This window comes from Schistocerca serialis, chromosome 2 (genome assembly GCF_023864345.2).
Source record: "Schistocerca serialis cubense isolate TAMUIC-IGC-003099 chromosome 2, iqSchSeri2.2, whole genome shotgun sequence".
NCBI lineage: Eukaryota > Metazoa > Arthropoda > Insecta > Orthoptera > Acrididae > Schistocerca > Schistocerca serialis.
This window is the reverse complement of record NC_064639.1, coordinates 344,215,239-344,235,475: the sequence shown is the minus strand read 5'-3', so window position 1 is coordinate 344,235,475 and position 20,237 is coordinate 344,215,239. Positions and strand designations below refer to the sequence as shown.

The following is a 20,237-nucleotide window of genomic DNA, read 5'->3' as shown; positions in this document are numbered from 1 at the left end:
TCTGAGGCAGGGCGCGAGTACCAACCCCGTATTCACTTACTGAGATGTGGGAAACCGCCTAAAAACCACATCCAGGCTGACTAGCACACCGGACCGTGTCGTTAATCCGCCGGGCTGATTCGAACCGGTACCAGCGAAAATCAACCATCCCGGAACTAGGTGCTATCCGGCTATCCGAGCGGATCTCACGGACTGTATTATATGGACATGGCATGCCGTGACTTCTCCCCTAGTCCGTGGATGAAGAAACCTTGTGTGGGAAGCATTTTCAGAATGCCGAAGAGATGCTTTACGGGTAGAACGTTGTCTCAAAAGCCAAAATTGCAGATATCTAGAATGAAGGGCTCAACCAAGTCAGCCATCACTGGGAAAAATGTGTCGCATTGAAGGGTGAATACGTAGATGAGAGAAACCTTACTAAGTTTCGTGGCCGCACCATGACTTTTTTCGAATTGATAAAATTTTATGAGCAGCCATCGTACAGTGAAATGGTTTCAACAAATAAGATACAGGCAGAGAAACAGCAAGCCATTCTCACCACGAACTGCCTTTCAGCAACCGCTAATGGTAAACCATTGTTACATTCCCCTCCTCCAGCACAGCTGCTTGTGTACTATGTTCTGGTTAAAAGACATTTCATCATTTTTAATAACCATCATCTGCCCACATAACTGTTACTGATTTTCACACAACAAAGAAGTAAATTCTATGGATAAAAAGCTCTCAATTAACTTCCAGCGTCAAATTTCGGGATAAAATCGCAAAGTTCCTTGAATGCCTCCATTGTCATCGTCAGAAGCTAAGACCGTCGTGGAACAGGGGAGGCGCACACTTGTATGCCAGGATTATGGCAACTAGTTGGCTAGATTACGTCACGGAGGTGGCAAATTCTGAAGTGACATCCTCTGCGTCCACAGATTATGTTAGTGCCCGCTGCCCAGCGACGTTTGCAGCAACACGAATCACGTCAGGCGGTACACTGTATGAAGTCTTCCTCAGAGTACTCTACCGTGAGTTGCTAAGTGTATACCTGGTGTCTCTACTGAAGTTGTTATCATACAGCCTAATTTCCAGTCCTCATGAAGATGGGGCGAATGACAGAAAGGAGCTATCGTGTTTGGACGTAATAATGACCACATCATGAGTGAAGTTGGCCATCTTTGCGTATCGGCGCAGAATGGCCAACGTGTTTACAGGAATGGTGTACCATTCGAAAGCTTGCAACACAGCGTAAGAACAGTGCACTAAAAAATCCTAACAGAGAAGACCGTAGCGATTATCGCGCCTTGTCAGTGACAAGCAGTTTCAAACCCGCAAATGATGTTGTCACTGACTGAACGGCCATTTCAACTGGTTTTGCGACGGAGATTTTGTCCCTAGTGTATATCTTACATTTAATATTGCAATATACGGGCGAAAGCAGTACGATATTTTTATTTCGCTCTTGCTTACGAATGTTATTTCCAAATATAGGTCTACGTACGATCAAATGTAAAACTCTGTGTAAGCATCATCTGTAAAGAGAAAATGCTGTGGCCCGGTAGGACAGGACCTTGTAATTAAAAAACTGATGTGCGGACAGTTGAAAGTCGGTATTCGGAGAAAGATCGATACCGTCTTCGCTGAAGTTACGTTCGGCATAAATTTCTTTTCAGGACCAGTTTAGACAGCAGTTAGCAGATGAAAACGAGAAGGGACAATCATACCGAACAAGGAGACGGAAACAGTTCTTTATAGAACATGGTAAACGTAATGGGGAATCTTCCAGAGACACATCAGGCCATCATTATTGCAAGGAATCATTAATTTCAAGAAGAAAAATTGATTCGAAGCTTTCCAACAAAGAGAGACGACGAGAAAGCTGGAGACTGAAGACAAGACGAACCGAAGGTTCAGCAGTGAAATCTAAGCAGAAGACGACAGGAGGACGATTTCAAGATATCGAAAGAATGTGGATCGTGAGCGCCTGTCACGAAGGTAACGCGAGTACACATATGGTGCATTGACAGTGATGGTGTATAGTGTTGACAGCAACTCTTATTTTGGCCAAGATAGGTGAAGAGAGAGGGTGAGATAAGTGACGGTGACAGCGTTACAATAGACAGTGACTATTAAGTAATCTTTGCGGTACTGAAAACAGACACGGAACAGTACATCATTTGCTACAATCATTTACTCTGGGGGCCAAAGCACTCAATGATCTGAAAGTGGAAGTTTTAATAAGCTGAGGCCACGCTATTCAAATAATTACATGATCGCCAATTGTTGCAATAACAAATGCGTGCATATATAGATAGCCTGGCTAGTACCATATTGAGATCCTATCTGAAGTGTTTTAATGAAATTCCGGAGGTTGGAATGAGAGACGGAGCCATATTTGAGATACTTAAGATTTCATCTACGCTACTGTCCATTAAAACTGCAATGCAGATCATAAACGGGTATTCATTGGACAAATATACTAGAACTGACATGTGATTATATTTCCACGCAATTTGGGTGCATAGATCCTGAGAAATCAATACCAGGAACAACCACCCCTGGCCGTAATAACGGCCTTGATACGCCTGGGCATTGAGTCAAACAGAGCTTGGATGTCCATGCAGCTTCAACACGATACCACATATCATCAAGAGTAGTGACTGGCGTATTGTGACGAGCCAGTTGCTCGGCCATCATTGACCAGACGTTTTCAATTGGTGAGAGATCTGGAGAATGTGCTGGCCAGGGCAGCAGTCGAACATTTTTTGTATCCAGAAAGGCCCGTACAGGACCAGCAACATGCGGTCGTGCATTATCCTGCTTAAATGTAGGGTTTCGCAGGCATCGAATGAAGGGTACAGCCACGGGTCGTAACACATCTGAAATGTAACGTCCACTGTTCAAAGTGCCGTCAATGCGAACAAGAGGTCACCGAGACGTGTAACCAATGGCACCCCATACCATCACGCCGGGTGATACGCCAGTATGGCGATGACAAATACATGCTTCCAATGTGCGTTCACCGCGATGTCACCAAACACGGATGCGCTCGTCATGATGCTGTAAACAGAACCTGGATTCATCCGAAAAAAATGACTTTTTGCCATTCGTGCACCCAGGTTCGTCGTCGAGTACACCATCATAGGCGCTGCTGTCTGTGATGCAGCGTCAAGGGTAACCGCAGTCATGGTCTCCGAGCTGATAGTCCATGCTGCTGCAAACGTCGTCGAATTGTTCGTGCAGATGGTTGCTGTCTTGCAAACGTCCCCATCTGTTGACTCAGGGATCGAGACGTGGCTGCACGATCCGTTACAGCCATGCGGATAAGATGCCTGTCATCTCGACTGCTAGTGATACGAGGTCGTCGGTATCCAGCACGGCTTTCCGTATTACCCTCCTGAACCCACAGATTCCATATTCTGCTAACAGTCATTGGATCTCGTCCGACGCGAGTAGCAATGTCGCGATACGATAAACCGCAATTGCGATAGACTGCAATCCGACCTTTATCAAAGTCGAAAACATGATGGTACGCATTTCTCCTCCTTACACGAGGCATTACAACAGCGTTTCACCAGGCAACGCCGGTCAACTGCTGTTTGTATATGAGAAATCGGTTGGAAACTTTCCTCATGTCAGCACTGAATCGCTAATCATTTGCATATCACAGCATCTTCTTCCTGTCGGTTAAATTTCGCGTCTGTAGCACGTCATCTTCGTGGTGTAGCAGTTTTAATGGCCAGTTGTGTAATTTTTATCATTACGAAACGCATCATAGCCATACTGACAGGTGGCTGATGGCAGTAGAGCAGGCAACCAGAGACGTTCCTCGCGACGAGCGGAGACAAGGGAACATTGGCAGTACGTTTTATGAATCTTAGTTAGTTCTCACTGGAACAAGAGCAGCAGATACACAGTCGCAAGTACAAGACGCTACAAATGGTTCAAATGGCTCTGAGCACTATGGGACGTAACATCTGTGGTCATCAGTCCCCTAGAACTTAGAACTACATAAACCTAACTAACCTAAGGACATCACACACATCCATGCCCGAGGCAGGATTCGAACCTGCGACCGTAGCGGTCACGCGGTTCCAGACTGAAGCGCCTAGAACCGCACGCCCACACCGGCCGGCCAAGACGCTACAGATCCATAATGACAATTGTAAGCTCAGTTATTGAAAACACTTCGAGAGGTAAAATTTTTCATTAGCAATCAGTCACCACCAGTGAAGAGCATTTAAGAATTACAGGAGACACAGACTATTACTTGCAACAGAATATTTTCGTTACGGTAAAAATCAAGTGAGGAAACTTTGTTTTCTCGAAGAAGTACTATTACATCTTGCTAGATTAAGACAGTTCAACTTCGTAATTTAACTTTGTTTCCAGAGCTTGATGCAGTTGTGCCATTGTGTCAATATAGCATTCAAAGACGGCAGTGAACACATGCAAGTACGTACGCAGCAGTTATGATTTTGTTATAGTCATCCCACAGAACAGTTTAAATTCGGTTTGCAACCATTTACATACAAATTGTGCAATAAATTCTAATAAGTTTCTAGCAAGTCAAGCAACCATCAGTTTGCAGAGGAAAATTTGCCGTAGGAACATTAATACACACTACCTCTCTCTGAAGCAAGACGTAGCTCATTCTTCATAATAAAATTCGAAACCTTACTGTTATGCTGTATTTGTTTCTGTTTATGTACGGCTGAGACTGTGTGTGAATTCTGGTGTACTGTTCAGCTGCAAGTATGAACGTGAGGCTTGGTTTCGTACGAGTGCAGTTAAGGCATCTGGGCAGATATGACTGATTTTAATAAAAACAGAAGCTGGTGTGCAGGTGGTAATTCATGTGTCAGGCATTGATAGTGACAGTTGTCAGTCATTCCACCAGACATAGAATGTAAGAGAGCAGTATTCCTGTGTTATTTAAGCAGTCTGACGAGATAACAATAACCGTTTTTGTTTCTGAGCCAACGCTGCTAAGGGAACTGCACGCAGTAGACATCTGGACTCTGGTACGTCGGAAAAGACAAGTCTTGCAGCCCAATAGTATATCCTGTTGCCATAAAACAGAAGTGCAACTCTCAATATGTTCCTCTTGAAGTCTGTATTAGGGAACAGGAGTGCTTCTTTCACAGGATCAGGTAAATCATCAACACGGCTCCAACTGTAGTCGAAAAGAATCCAAAGCTATCGTTTATTTCTGAAAAAATAGATTAACAATTTGTACAAAGCTGCATGTCTTCAGAAGCCAAACAATTCAGAAACTGAAAGGAAACGCGTGGATTGGTGCGATGAGTCACGATTTCGTCTCCTTTCAAGTGATGCAGGCATCGCGTGTATCGACGCCCTGATGATGCATTTTCTTTTAAGATAGGAGGTGCTTGTGTACATAATTTCCAAGCTCATGTAACACGGACACGTTTTGCCCTAAGTTGCTTGACGGGGCGGAAACCTGTTGGCTAGCAGGCATCGGGGACGGCTAGGTCGTTCCCTAAGCTGTCACACGACAAGCTATGTGATTAAAAAATGCTGCTTCAGGTACACATGTTTGTTACAGTAATTGTGAGTTTTCTCAGCAAATAAGCACAATTCTTCCCTATACGCATCAATCAACGCAGTAATAGTTTCTTCCTTCCGCTGTGCAGGCATCCGCGATAGTTGAAGGGCACTGTGAGATAAAAGTCCAACCAAAGGCCTTCCTAGTAGTGCTGTTGATAAAATATCGTTATATAGATTTTTTTCTATAAAATATCAATATACAGGATGATTATATCTGTAATTAAAGTTAAACTTTCAAAACGCTGTAGAAATGACACCACTGGTCAGAATGGCGTCAAACTGCAACCGAATATTATCGGAGAAGGGGGAAAACGTATGGCAGAAGAAAAAAAAAACAGTGTGAAAATTGATCAATAGAAGGCGCTGTGTGTGTCAGAATAAGTAAATGAAATGACCTGTTATGCGCACGACCCATTGCAGTTGGTATAAGTACGCCGGGTACACTGCTTTTCCTCCTTTCGCGTCTGCGACGTTCGCCATGACTGTCTCAATGCAGGATCGCGTTCTGCTTGTAAAGCTCTATTACAAGTACAACAATGATGACTGTGCACATTTGGCTCTGCAGAAGTTCCGGACACTGAAGGGTTTGGAAAAAGGCATTGGTCCGATGACTGCCTTGGGTCTGGAGAAAATGATTCGGAAATTGGAGAAGACAGGTTGTTTTGGTGTGCAACCTGGTAGAGGGAGGAAACGAATTGATTCGACATCAGTTCACACAGCAATTCAGAAGGAGACGAGTAGTTGTGTGCAAACGTGTAGCGCACGGAGAATTGCCCGACCATTGGACATACCTTGACCACGGTGCGTAAAATCCTACAAAACATCCTCCTTCGCTATCCATTCAAAATTACCCATGTGCACGAGTTGCTTCCTGTTGACCTGCCAGCAAGAGAGACCTTTGCTTTAGAATTTCTTGCTCGTATGGTAGTGGACAATGACTGGCCATGAAAAATTTGGTAGACAGACGAAGCCCACTTCCGTCTAACAGGATATGTCAGTATACAGAATTGTCGAATATGGGCAACGGAAAATCCATACGAAAATCAACCAGTATCACTTCATCCTGAAAAGGTCACTGTGTGGTGCGGGTTTACGGCGTCATTTATCATTGGGCCATATTTTTTCTAAGAGACAAGTGCTTCCGGTCCAGTCTCCCGTACAGTCACTGGTATGCGCTGTAAGTCTTTTATGCAACCGTGTCATTCCAGCTCTCCAACAGCGTGGATATCATTTTTATGCAAGATGGTGCATCTCCGCACATTGAAAATCCAGTTAAGCAGCTGCTGAAACGCCATCTCGGAAATGCTAGAATTATCAGCCGCCATTTCCCTACAGCCTGGCTGTCCCGATCAACTGATCTTAATCCTTGTGACTTCTGGCCGTGGGGCTATCTGAAAGATGTGTTCAGTGTTCCGACTGCAAACTTAGCTGCACTGAAGGCACGCATTCCACAACAGATTCTGCACATGTCCTCGGAAACACTTCGATCAGTTGTGGAACATGTTGTTTCTCGATTTCAACTTGTTGCAGAAAACGGTGAACAGCATATTGAACATGGTTTGCGATAGTCTCACGGAAATTAATAATCTGATTTGATTTTTATAGATGCTTTTACTCGGTTTTTGGCCTAGGTTTTTATGCCGATTTTGGGCACAGGACAATTAAAAACCGATTTTTCCCATTTGATGTGATATGACCTTGCCGTGATGGATAGGCTTACGTAATTAACAATATCACACCTGTACACCCATATACACTGAGTAGTACAGTTTGTTTAACGTCAAACGTACACCTTAGGCAGTGTTGTATAATTCATTGGTCATTTCTGATCAACCACAATTAAATTACGATGCTTACAGAGCCATCTGTTGTTACATTTTATAGCTATTTATTTTTCTTCTGCCATACGTTTACCCCCTTCTCCGAAAATATTCCGTTGTAATTTGGCGTCATTCTGGCCAGTGGTCAGAAAGTTTAATTTTAATTATAATCACCCTGTATAACGGCGCTAATATTTCTACCGATATATCGACATCGAAACGACAATATCGAGTGCCGACAGTACCGATATTTCTATTTTACGTTAAGCTTTTCACAATTTTCGGAAAATATATGAAGTTGTCCTTTTGAAATTGTAGTAGGACATAATTTTACTTTCATGGTGAGAAGGGAGTCTTACTACCTTTTAAGCGTTCGTCACGTCCAGTCTTTCTCTTTGACTGTGTGAAGGAAGTATAGGCGGCACACAGAGGAACTCCGGCTGCACTGGGAGGGGGGGGGGGGGAGGGGAGGGGGTAAGGAATAATAAGACTTCCGATGTGAAGAGACAGCACACCAGTTGTGTTACAATATACACTCCTGGAAATGGAAAAAAAGAACACATTGACACCGGTGTGTCAGACCCACCATACTTGCTCCGGACACTGCGAGAGGGCTGTACAAGCAATGATCACACGCACGGCACAGCGGACACACCAGGAACCGCGGTGTTGGCCGTCGAATAGCGCTAGCTGCGCAGCATTTGTGCACCGCCGCCGTCAGTGTCAGCCAGTTTGCCGTGGCATACGGAGCTCCATCGCAGTCTTTAACACTGGTAGCATGCCGCGACAGCGTGGACGTGAACCGTATGTGCAGTTGACGGACTTTGAGCGAGGGCGTATAGTGGGCATGCGGGAGGCCGGGTGGACGTACCGCCGAATTGCTCAACACGTGGGGCGTGAGGTCTCCACAGTACATCGATGTTGTCGCCAGTGGTCGGCGGAAGGTGCACGTGCCCGTCGACCTGGGACCGGACCGCAGCGACGCACGGATGCACGCCAAGACCGTAGGATCCTACGCAGTGCCGTAGGGGACCGCACCGCCACTTCCCAGCAAATTAGGGACACTGTTGCTCCTGAGGTATCGGCGAGGACCATTCGCAACCGTCTCCATGAAGCTGGGCTACGGTCCCGCACACCGTTAGGCCGTCTTCCGCTCACGCCCCAACATCGTGCAGCCCGCCTCCAGTGGTGTCGCGACAGGCGTGAATGGAGGGACGAATGGAGACGTGTCGCTTCTGCCTTGGTGCCAATGATGATCGTATGCGTGTTTGGCGCCGTGCAGGTGAGCGCCACAATCAGGACTGCATACGACCGAGGCACACAGGGCCAACACCCGGCATCATGGTGTGGGGAGCGATCTCCTACACTGGCCGTACACCACTGGTGATCGTCGAGGGGACACTGAATAGTGCACGGTACATCCAAACCGTCATCGAACCCATCGTTCTACCATTCCTAGACCGGCAAGGGAACTTGCTGTTCCAACAGGACAATGCACGTCCGCATGTATCCCGTGCCACCCAACGTGCTCTAGAAGGTGTAAGTCAACTACCCTGGCCAGCAAGATCACCGGATCTGTCCTCCATTGAGCATGTTTGGGACTGGATGAAGCGTCGTCTCACGCGGTCTGCACGTCCAGCACGAACGCTGGTCCAACTGAGCGCCAGGTGGAAATGGCATGGCAAGCCCATCCACAGGACTACATCCAGCATCTCTACGATCGTCTCCATGGGAGAATAGCGGGCCTGCATTGCTGCGAAAGGTGGATATACACTATACTAGTGCCGACATTGTGCATGCTCTGTTGCCTGTGTCTATGTGCCTGTGGTTCTGTCAGTGTGATCATGTGATGTATCCGACCCCAGGAATGTGTCAATAAAGTTTCTCCTTCCTGGGACAATGAATTCACGGTGTTCTTATTTCAATTTCCAGGAGTGTATTTTCAAGGCAACCAGTCGGCTACTTCTGCTGGACATCGAGATTTCTTCAAAAGCAGCTGCTGAAAATGATGGACAAAAATCTAAATTCGTCGTTGCGGTGGGCGGAGACGTGTGACGGGAAACGCTGACGTAATCGGCGCTCGGCGCTACCAACAGAAACTGAAGCTTTTAGCTTCACCATGTAGTTCTGATACTACAACTGCTAGGTAGCTGGCTTTTAAAGAATCGAAAAAACAGTGAAGTCGACATGAAGTGCTCCTGACAAATCCGATATGTGACGAGACCGATCGATGGACCCATCAGATACGTTTTATTGTGCCACTTACATGCAGTGTGCATTGTTAGCAAAGTGGCCATCGGCAAGCGCGAACGTGCATCGTTTTCCTTTCAATTCTTGCTCTAAGGTGGATGGGCAGGTTGCTAGCTTGTTGATTTACAGAATATCTAATAATAAATCAATACTTAAATATACAGGCCTAAAACTGCCAGTATACTTACAATGTACAGCCGATATTTTTATAGGCAGCTACGTCGATAATTTTTCCGCCGTTTTATCGATACATTTTCTTGATATATCCAAAAAGCAAATTATGTACACAAAATTAATAAATAAATATATGTGTTTTCAGCATAAATTGAAAAACATGGGCCTTTATAAGATCCTCTTTAACAGATTGGACTGTCCCTTTGACAAAATCGTGGCTACATCCTTGATTAGAGAGCTTCTACCATTTCCTGACTCACGCAGGCTACATCAGAAGGAGGCAACAGAGTCAGCGATAACTAACCTAACATCAAGGAAGTTACAGAGCGAAGGAAGAACTCACAATGTGCTAAGCTAAATGCCAAAAAACTATACATTGGTCAGGAAGTACTTGTGAAATCTCATCCTGTATCACAGAAAAATAAGCATCTAAGTCATAGGTTGTTCTTGATATATAATGAACATCACAGAATTCGTCAAATAGCACATGACAATGCAGTAGAAATGGCTACAATAAACAATATGTACTAAAAAAAGTAAAGGACTACATCATGTAATATATATCAAACCATTTATGGAATAGTGACTTTTGTATTTCGCTCAGGTATGATCGTCTTGAATACTATCTTGAATCGTTATTGGTATGGCATACATTTCTGACATATTATGTTCTTTATAATGTTTTGTGATAATTTTGTTTTTACTTGCAGTATATGTGATACGAGAGCATTATCCTGTTGAAATATGTACTTTTTTCTGTTGTAACTAATTACGCACCTTTTTTCATCAGGTCATACAAGTATGATAAAATTCAATATGTTGAAACGAATTTGGTAATTATGCGCATATTGTAGACATATGAGACATGCACTGTTGAATGAAAAGTTTTGTTTAGTACTATATGATGACAATAGGCGGAGATGGAAAACATGAATGAGAAGGCTATTGATTGATATACAGATGTATTTTTGTGCTAAAATGAGTATTTTAATGAACATATGCTACCAACTCGTAATGCTTTTTCCCCCTTTTTCACATTTTTAGCGCTTAACTAATTATCTTGCCACGGATTAGTGTAATTTTGTGAAATGTATATAATTTTCTTGCATAATATAGCTATTGCTTAACATAGTTAGTGTCTTAAGTGAACTATTGCAATACATGATTATTGGTGCACCAACATACCTTTTTAACATTTACTTATTATTGGGATTTTGTGATGACGCTGGTACCTTGCATTTTTATGATAATACAAAAATGGCTCTGAGCACTATGGGACTTAACTTCTGAGGTCATCAGTCCCCTAGAACTTAGAACTACTTAAACCTAACTAACCTAAGGACAACACACACATCCATGCCCGAGGCAGGACTCGAACCTGCGACCGTAGAGATCGCGCGGTTCCAGACTGTAGCGCCTAGAACCGCTCGACCACTCCGGCCGGCTGCGATAATACACTTTGCTTTTCTTGCTGCATTGTTTTTATGATGAAACGTGTTGTGTGCGTTCTGTCTTAGCATAAGAATGTGTACTTCTTTTTGTTTACTGTTCTACAACAATTTTTGCTGCATATATGTAGTATAAGATACTTCGCTGTATTGCTCTTCTGATGAAACATTTGTCATGTTCATTTGGGTACAACAATGAATTTGGCTACATTGCTAGTCTATGAAATATTTTTGTGAATATGTGTATATTGTGGCGCCTATAATTTTACGAGAGTTCATTTAGGATAAGCGATTACTGTTAGAGGCTATAAATAAGGTAAATGTCATGACTAATAAGAAAATGATGAAAAATGGGTACAGGAAGACAGTAAATAAAGAATATAGCAGGTGTACTTTGAAATGAAATAGAAATGGAAGTAGTAAAATGTGTGAGCAGAAAGGTCGAATAAAATTGCACATATTCTTTGGTTGCAGAAAGATGTTGATTGCAATATGGAAATTTAAATGCTTGTACCCAGGATAAATAATGGTTATATTATATGATTATGATGGTGAGATAACGAAATATTTGAAGGAAGATTGAATATGATATTTGGGGCAGGTAAACTGAAATAGAAGATATTACTAAAAAAGTATGAGAATTCAGCAAAATAATAAATTTATGAAGTACATATACAGAAGTTAGAAAGCTGGTCAGTATATTGGAGTAGTATATGATGCTAGCATGGAATATCACACATACTGACTGAGACTTTGACTCTGAAGTGCACTCAGTTCATTTTCTTTCCCAATACATGAACTATCATACATTTTTTTTGTCCTTTATTTATGATCTGTACACCTTCTTGCTCTTACGTTGTGTGCGTAGTTTTCATGCATGTATTTATATTACCACTGTTCCTATGTTTTAGATGTTAATCGTTAATTCTGCGTAATCAGATATTTTTGCCCACTAGATTTTCTCGTACAGTATTATCGTCATTTGTCACCGTAAGAAGATATTGATGTTCACCAAAGAAAAATCACCAAACAGCCTCATGTTTTCAGAAAATATTTTATTTAAATGACCAGTTTCCGCATCTCATTAATGCCCTCTTCAGGTGCCTGTGCACTCCATGTGTAGACAATCACACATATCGATACTTGCATAACTGGAGCCATCAACATCTGGATTCCGTGAATTCGTTTTTAGAGTGTTTATTTTGAAGACTTGACGACTTGGGACCTGAAGATGGCATTAATGAGATGCCGAAACTGGTCTCTACATAAAATAAATTCTGAAAACATATGGTTCCTTGGCGATTTCTCTCTGATAAATATTTGACCAGCCACTGTCCCGTATCCACGATGAATCAACAGATGTTGCTGTTTTTCCAGTTGCTCCACTCGTTAAACTTTACTTTTGTGTCTTGCACAGACTACTGCACAATTATTTGTGTGTATACATGTTTTTTTGTCACACTGATTATTGTAATCTAAAAATATTCGTGTTTTGTACATAAGCTTCGTCTTACATTTTCATGCAACACACTTGTACCATTTTACGTACTCGCTAGGAATAAGGTCGTATTTTACTATATATGAAAGCTTCATATATTTTGGTTATTTCACGTAGTTATTTATAGGTCATTTCTTAGAGAGACAATACTGCATGTCCAGTTCCGGTTTTTGTCATGTAAAAAAAATCAATGAAGTTACTATGAGCTGAACTAATTTTTGCACACACTTAAAGGAAATAGAAGATACGTACGAGCCTTCAAATGGATACACGAGCTGTCAGTGTAAATTATTTCCTTGAGTCTGCTCAAATTAGATTCTACATTTACTACCAATCTTCAGAGTGTTGTCTGCAATGGGTAAACAAGTGCCTTACTGAGGCTGCCTCTGATGAAACTTCATCAATCTTCAGAAAATGTGTCAGTATGGTGGTAGTTGCATTCCCCTTCTTACCCACACGCATGATGAAAAGAGATATTGAACAGTATCTTTGTTGGTGCTATGTGATGCAACATTTTACCTTCAAGCGTATTCCCATAGTAGCCTCACGATTAATGATATGAGACATTAAAGCAAATCTTCAAGGGTCACAACTGATGCAGTATGTATCTACAATATACAGAACTCGACAAATAGTGTGTCAGCTCCCTTCCTGTGCAAAGACGATCTCCACATGTAAAAAACAGCTCAGAGTATTTTCTTGTACCTTTCGTAATCTAAAGTCCTAACACTTCTAATATTATTTATAATTGTAGTTTATTGTACTCACTTTTTTGTAATTAAGAAAAATCATTCTCCTTGTCTCACCAGAGCTAAGACAGTCCGTATGAAACTTTTTCTGGGGGTCAGGGAATAATGTAAGGTTTTCATCTGTGTTCTGCCACTGTATATAACTCAACTTAACTGGGAGAAAGTTGTATGAGGTCCCTGCCTGAGTAGTGGATACGATCCTCGACTCTGTTGAATGTAATCTGTGGTGCAGCTGGTCGCCGGTCAGTTGTGCAGTGCCCGGGTATTCTTATTTGAGACTTAACAGCTAAAAGTTGTTTTCGGAGAAAGAGAATTAATTTTTGTGAATTCAGGGAAAATTATTTGAAATACTTTATGGATATGAAAACTTGTTTGTAAAAATATGTTACTCATTCTACTAAGGAAGAAGATTTTTGAAGGAATATTTCAAGGTAGCCAATGCATATGCAAGAATGAAATGTATGTTTGTCAGAGCTATTAATTGCAAGAAGTCTTACTCCCTTAAATAACTAAAAATATTCATGGTCAGTGTTAATTTAATCTCTTTGTTTGGATTACATCACAAGTAGCACAATCAGTTTAAATGTCCGCAATCTTTTTAACAATGAGAGAATTTTGTAGTTGTTATAGTCTTCGTATGTTGTTCTATCTTTTTGACAATAATCAGAGTTCAGTTTTTCAAGAACGCGTTTTTCTTTAAAGTGAAACCCTCTTCCATCATCCTTAGTAAAGTTTTAAATATTCTGTCGTGTGTGAACTGCATATTACGCCAGTCAAAGCCACAGACTGTTTCTGAAAAGCAAAAAACTAATTTTGTAGTGAGTAGATTATTTTTCTTCTGATTTCTGATTTCTGCTGATTTCAATTTGCTTCCGAGAACGTCAGCACAGCAGACACAAAACAGCATGCTGTGCATCAGGTAAGTGGCTTTGATTTCAGGGCAGATTCACTTTGCAGTGTTCTGAGCAAATAGCATACAATCAGAATTTTCTGGAAATGTGCTTATTAAGCAGATTAATTTACAGTGAACAGTGTAGGTAATAGTAAACAGTTATTTTGAACCGTGTTGAGGAGTATTTTGTTTCGTAGATATTTCAAGCCAAACTGTGCACTTCATGTTACGCAACTTTCAAAAATGTTCGAATGTGTGTGAAATCTTACGGGACTTAACTGCTAAGGTCATCAGTCCCTAAGCTTACACACTACTTAATTTAAATTATCCTAAGGACAAACACACACACCCATGCCCGAGGGAGGACTCGAACCTCCGCCGGGGCCAGCCGCACAGTCCATGGCTGCAGCGCCTCAAACCGCTCGGCTAATCCCGCGCGGCGCAACTTTCATAACGTGCTTCAGTACTGAGTTACAGTTAAATAGTTTTCACTGAGTATACTGTTAGCTTATTTTGGAATTTAATAAGATTTATTTTCGTTCTTTCAAATTCATTGTTTCCCTTGGATTAAACTTTTGTTTCACGACACTGTTACTAAGCGCAACGCAGGGCCAACAACGAGTATTGCTCAACAGTTGAATACGATATGTAAAGCACGTGTCATACGCGGAGAATGTTTTCGAAAAACGAATATTCAGTTTTTTTTTTTCAACTACAGATAAATTTTTATGCAAAGCTCACAACAGGACATAACAGCACTGCATCGTTCACGACGATGTTCAACGGATGTGCCTCACATGGAACGAAACACTACTTGGTAGCTAAAGTGATATCATTAAAAACGAGTACGCTAACTAGGCATTTGTGCAAAAACTGCGAATGTGTAGTTATGGCCACCACAGATTTGAGTATGGAATACCGTCCTACTTACAACGATTTAAATAGTGTATATAAAGTTTCTCATCGAACTGGGTTCAAATTTCAGCCATGAACTACCTCACCTTGCACAACATTGGGGAATGTGGTACATGTGTGATGAGGTAGAGGCGCTTTATTCTGCTGATGTAAGACGACGTCTGTGGGTCCGTTTATGCCGCAGCCTCGCTGTTAGCCTCTCGCTGCTCGCCGCTGGCACACTCTACCTCACAGTTACCCGGAAGCCGTGTTTCATTTACGCTACATCCTCACCTCAAGTTTCAGGATATACGGTGACGGTCGCAGCGCGAAAGGCAAACCACGTTAATATCATCGCCTGGCAAAGGTCTCAGAGAGGAGCTCTGGTGCAAGTTAAATGGGCCGGTAAGACTCAGTGGGCTTGTTTCATCGTCGCCGGATCGTGCCAGCGTGCAGTGAGGTGGCAGCGTAAACGACCCTAAAGCGCCACTATGGTTCAAGATGAATAGGTTGAGGAGCATTTGTCCGTTGGCCTCCAAAACACCTTAGCTATGTCCTCTGTATTTTACTGTCCGTGGTTGTCTCTAAAGTAAAGTGTACAGCACTTCCTTCGTTACGTTTGAAGAACTGGAGCAGTGAATTCTACAAGTCTGACAGGATTTATGAGATGATCCAAGGGTGTTTGAAAGAATTTGTTGCTCACTGCTAGACAAGTGTAGAATTGTCCCAAATGTATGACATGCGGACCACCTACTTTGACAAGTAAGAATGTACAATTATTTGTAAAGTATAAGGCCCTGAAGCAGTGCTGTATGTATCGGAAAGGTAGGCCAGGAAGCATAGCAGTCAACGGCGCCTGCTTGCGAGCAGACATGTGAGCTGGCAAGTAAACTTCTGCCATGTTACAAGGCTTCAAGTCGTACACTATTGTTTGTCTTATTGATGCAATAATTCACCAACAGCCGTATGTACTGTAGAAATTTATTTTATTTTATGAACTTCTATGTGCTACCAGTTTCGGCATTACATTGATGCCATCTTCAGGCCCCACTCGTCATAGTCGTAAAATCGCTATACAAGGAAGGAGCCGTATAACTGGATCCGTGAATCAATCGTCCTGCAACTGAGTTCATGCCAGCCGTCGTCCCACGATCCGTAATGGATCAAGTGCTCAGTCTATGTCGCCTGGCCACCAAGAGCTGTCGATTCACGGGTCCAGTTACATGGCTCCTTCCGTGTATAGCGGTTTTACGACTATGACGAGTGGGGCCTGAAGGTGGCATCAGTGAAATGCCGAAACTGGTAGCACGTAGAAGTTCATAAAATAAAATAAACTTCTACAAATCATACGGCTGTTGGTAAATTATTGCATCAAGAAGTTCATGCCAGCCGTCGTCCCACGATCCATAATGGATCAACGAAGACCATTGTTTGTGGTCACGTTGGACATTTCGCATTGGTAGAAGTAAAAATCGGCCATCTTCATTTCATGGTGTGATCTTGAGTATGTCCAAACACGTAACTCGTTTCTGCTATTCTGTGACGTGTCCATTTCGATCACCTTACTGCGCCGATCCACCGATTCCATAAAACAACCTGGCAAATACTAATCACCTCACTGCGATGGCTTTACTTGTTGAAGGGTTACATGTCCGCCGGTACCAATTATACACCACCTTTTACAACTCCTCCAAACCAACCACTGTTCTTTTATGTGGATGACTAATTTTTGTACAACGAGCAAGTAGCATGGGATGACAAAAAGAGTCACGTCTGCTGTTATAAGCTGGGCGTACCTCCTTGAGAAACTCGACGGTGCTGTAGTTGGTGAACAAGTCTCCTTTGTTGTAGACGTGAGCATCACAGACCAGGGATACGTCCGAGTACATTCTCTGCCTACAAAAAAGAGATAAACAGTACGACAGTTAACATATAATGTTAATGACTCAGTAATTGATTGTACAAAAATTTTAAAATGTGTGTGAATTCCTAAGGGACCAAACTGCGGAGGTCATCGGTCCCTGGACTTACACACTACTTACACTAACTTATGCTAAGAACAACAAAGACAATCATGCCCGAGGGAGGACTCGAACCTCCGGCGTGAGGGGCCGCGCAATCCGTGACACGGCGCCTCAAACCGCGAGGCCACTCCCCGCGGCATTTGATTGTACAAAATGTCACGAGGTACACACGGTATGGATAACTTTATGTTACGTTCTCAGTCACTTTATCTGCTGTTTATACCGTATTTATTGTAAGTAGGTAGAACTTTTTATGAACAAGAGTTTTTCTATCTAATGTAGATCTGAAATGATTGTTACGCAATCGAAACCGGTCTTCGCACTGTATAAATTTTTGACCTAGACAAAAACTTTATATCCTACGGGATGAACTTGTCTGTTGGAAAATGAGTTCTTCCTCCGCGTGCATTGGTCTCTGCTTAGGGGTATGTGAGAGTTGTGTCGTATGTTCTTAGGAAGTGCAGATGAGAGTAAGGGAAGAGCGTATAGTGTAGTGTTAAGTTTTTGTTGTAGGATGACGATGAGAGGAGGAAGAAGGTGAAACTCGGTCCCGGCACACATAGCGTATTTCTCTCGATTAAGGAAGCCGCCAAGGTTAACGTCCCCATCCGATTGGCGGATCACTATCAACAGTGTCGCATGCCCTCATTTCATGAGGCACGGCGGAGAACTTTGGAGTTTTATGCTGGACACTTGCGCAAAGACATGTGATGTAGAACTACATGCTCTCGTGTTGCCGGCCTGATCCTGGCAGTGACATTTTCTTCCATCACCAGGATTCAGACCAGCTTATCTTCAAGCAGAGCGGCACCGCACAGGCGTGCGTTAGCTACCTTCGCTACGGAGGCTGGTTTCAGCTCTGTGATATTCTTGCAAAATATTTTCGAGTTAACTTCCTTTTTTTAGCGCCTCTGTTGTTGATCAAGATCACTCTACAGAACAGTGCATCGGTATAATGATGTGTGAAGCCTTCTCTTAGCTATTCGTCTACATTGTGCTCTAGTGTGATAGGAGAAATCCCAGTAAGTTTTCGTCGGATTTCATATACAACAAACAGATAATTAGTCTCTTCAAAGAGACAGCAAGTACTCGTCCAGTTGGTTTAAGAATCTGTAGAGACACAATTAAATTCTTCATGGACGTGGAAAGCGCGCTAAAATATTGAGAAACAAATATTATGCAAACAGAAAAGAGCAATAGGTACCGTGGAGCAACAGTTCAAGAAAAGAATGAGAAACATCAACAACAGATTATAGGATCCATAAAATGGGAAGAGCATACAGAATAACTAAGACTGTTTACAATAAAGAGCTGCATCTCTAGAAACGTAAAAAAAAGCAGTTATAATATGCAGGATGGTCCATTGATAGCGACCGGGCCAAATATCTCACGGAATAAGCGTCAAACGAAAAAACTACAAAGAACGAAACTCGTCCTGCTTGAAGGGGGAAACCAGATGGCGTTATGATTGGCCCGCTAGATGGCGTTGCCATAGGTCAAACGGATATCAACAGCGTTTTTTAAAATAGGAACCCCCATTTTTTATTACGTGTTCGTGTAGTACGTAAAGAAATATGCATGTTTTAGTTGGACCACTTTTTTCGCTTTGCGATAGGAGGCGCTGAAATAGTTACAAACGTGTAATTACGTGGTATCACGTAACATTCCGCCAGTGCGGACGGTATTTGCTTCGTGATACATTACCCGTGTTGAAACGGACCGTTTACCAACTGCGGAAAAGGCCGATATCGTGTTGATGTATGGCTATTGTGATCAAAATGCCCAACTGGCGTGTGCTACGTATGCTGTTCGGTATCCTGGACGACATCATCCAAATGTCCGGACCGTTCGCCAGATAGTTACGTTATGTAAGGAAACAGGAAGCGTTCAGCCACATGTGAAACGTCAACCAAGACCTGCAACAAATGATGATGCCCAAGTAGGTGTTTTAGCTGCTGTCGCGGCTAATCCGCACATCAGTAGGAGACAAATTGGTCGAGAATCGGGAATTTCAAAAACGTCGGTACTGAGAGTGCTACATCAACATCGAAAGCACCCGTACCATATATCTACGCACCAGGAATTGCATGGCGACGACTTTGCACGTCGTGTACAGTTCTGCCACTGGGAACAAGAGAAATTACGGGACGATGACATATTTTTTGCACACGTTCTATTTAGCGACGAAGCGTCATTCACCAACAGCGGTAACGTAAACCGGCATAATATGAACTATTGGGCAACGGAAAATTCACGATGGCTGCGACAAGTGGAACATCAGCGACCTTGGCAGGTTAATGTATGGTGCGGCATTATGGGAGGAAGTATAACTGGCCCCCAGTTTATCGATGGCAATCTAATTGGTGCAATGTATACTGATTTCCTACATAATGTTCTACCGATGTTACTACAAGATGTTTCACTGCATGACAGAATGGCGATGTACTCCCAACATGATGGATGTCCGGCACATAGCTCGCGTGTAGTTGAAGCGGTATTGAATAGCATATTTCATGACAGGTGGATTGGTCGTCCAAGCACCATACCATGGCCCGCACGTTCACCGGATCTGTCGTCCCCGGATTTCTTTCTGTGGGGAAATTTGAAGGATATTTGTTATCGTGATCCACCGACAACGCCTGACAACATGCGTCAGCGCATTGTCAATGCATGTGCGAACATTACGGAAGGCGAACTACTCGCTGTTGAGAGGAATGTCATTACACGTATTGCCAAATGCATTGAGGTTGACGGACATCTTTTTGAGCATTTATTGCATTAATGTGGTATTTATAGCCGGCCGGAGTGGCCGTGCGGTTCTAGGCGCTACAGTCTGGAACCGCGTGACCGCGACGGTCGCAGGTTCGAATCCTGCTTCGGGCATGGATGTGTGTGATGTCCTTAGGTTAGTTAGGTTTAAGTAGTTCTAAGTTCT

At 42.8% G+C, this 20,237-nt stretch overlaps 1 protein-coding gene across 1 annotated transcript in view; it reads right to left on the bottom strand.

Annotated features, from left to right (window-relative positions):
- The window catches only part of LOC126455968 (pickpocket protein 28-like), a 124,281-nt gene that overhangs the window by 56,323 nt on the left and 47,721 nt on the right, over positions 1-20,237 (bottom strand). Inside the window, exon 4 of the mRNA XM_050091724.1 lies at positions 17,075-17,174. Within this exon, the coding sequence (XP_049947681.1) occupies positions 17,075-17,174 (100 nt within the window). The remainder of the gene's footprint in view (positions 1-17,074; positions 17,175-20,237) is intronic.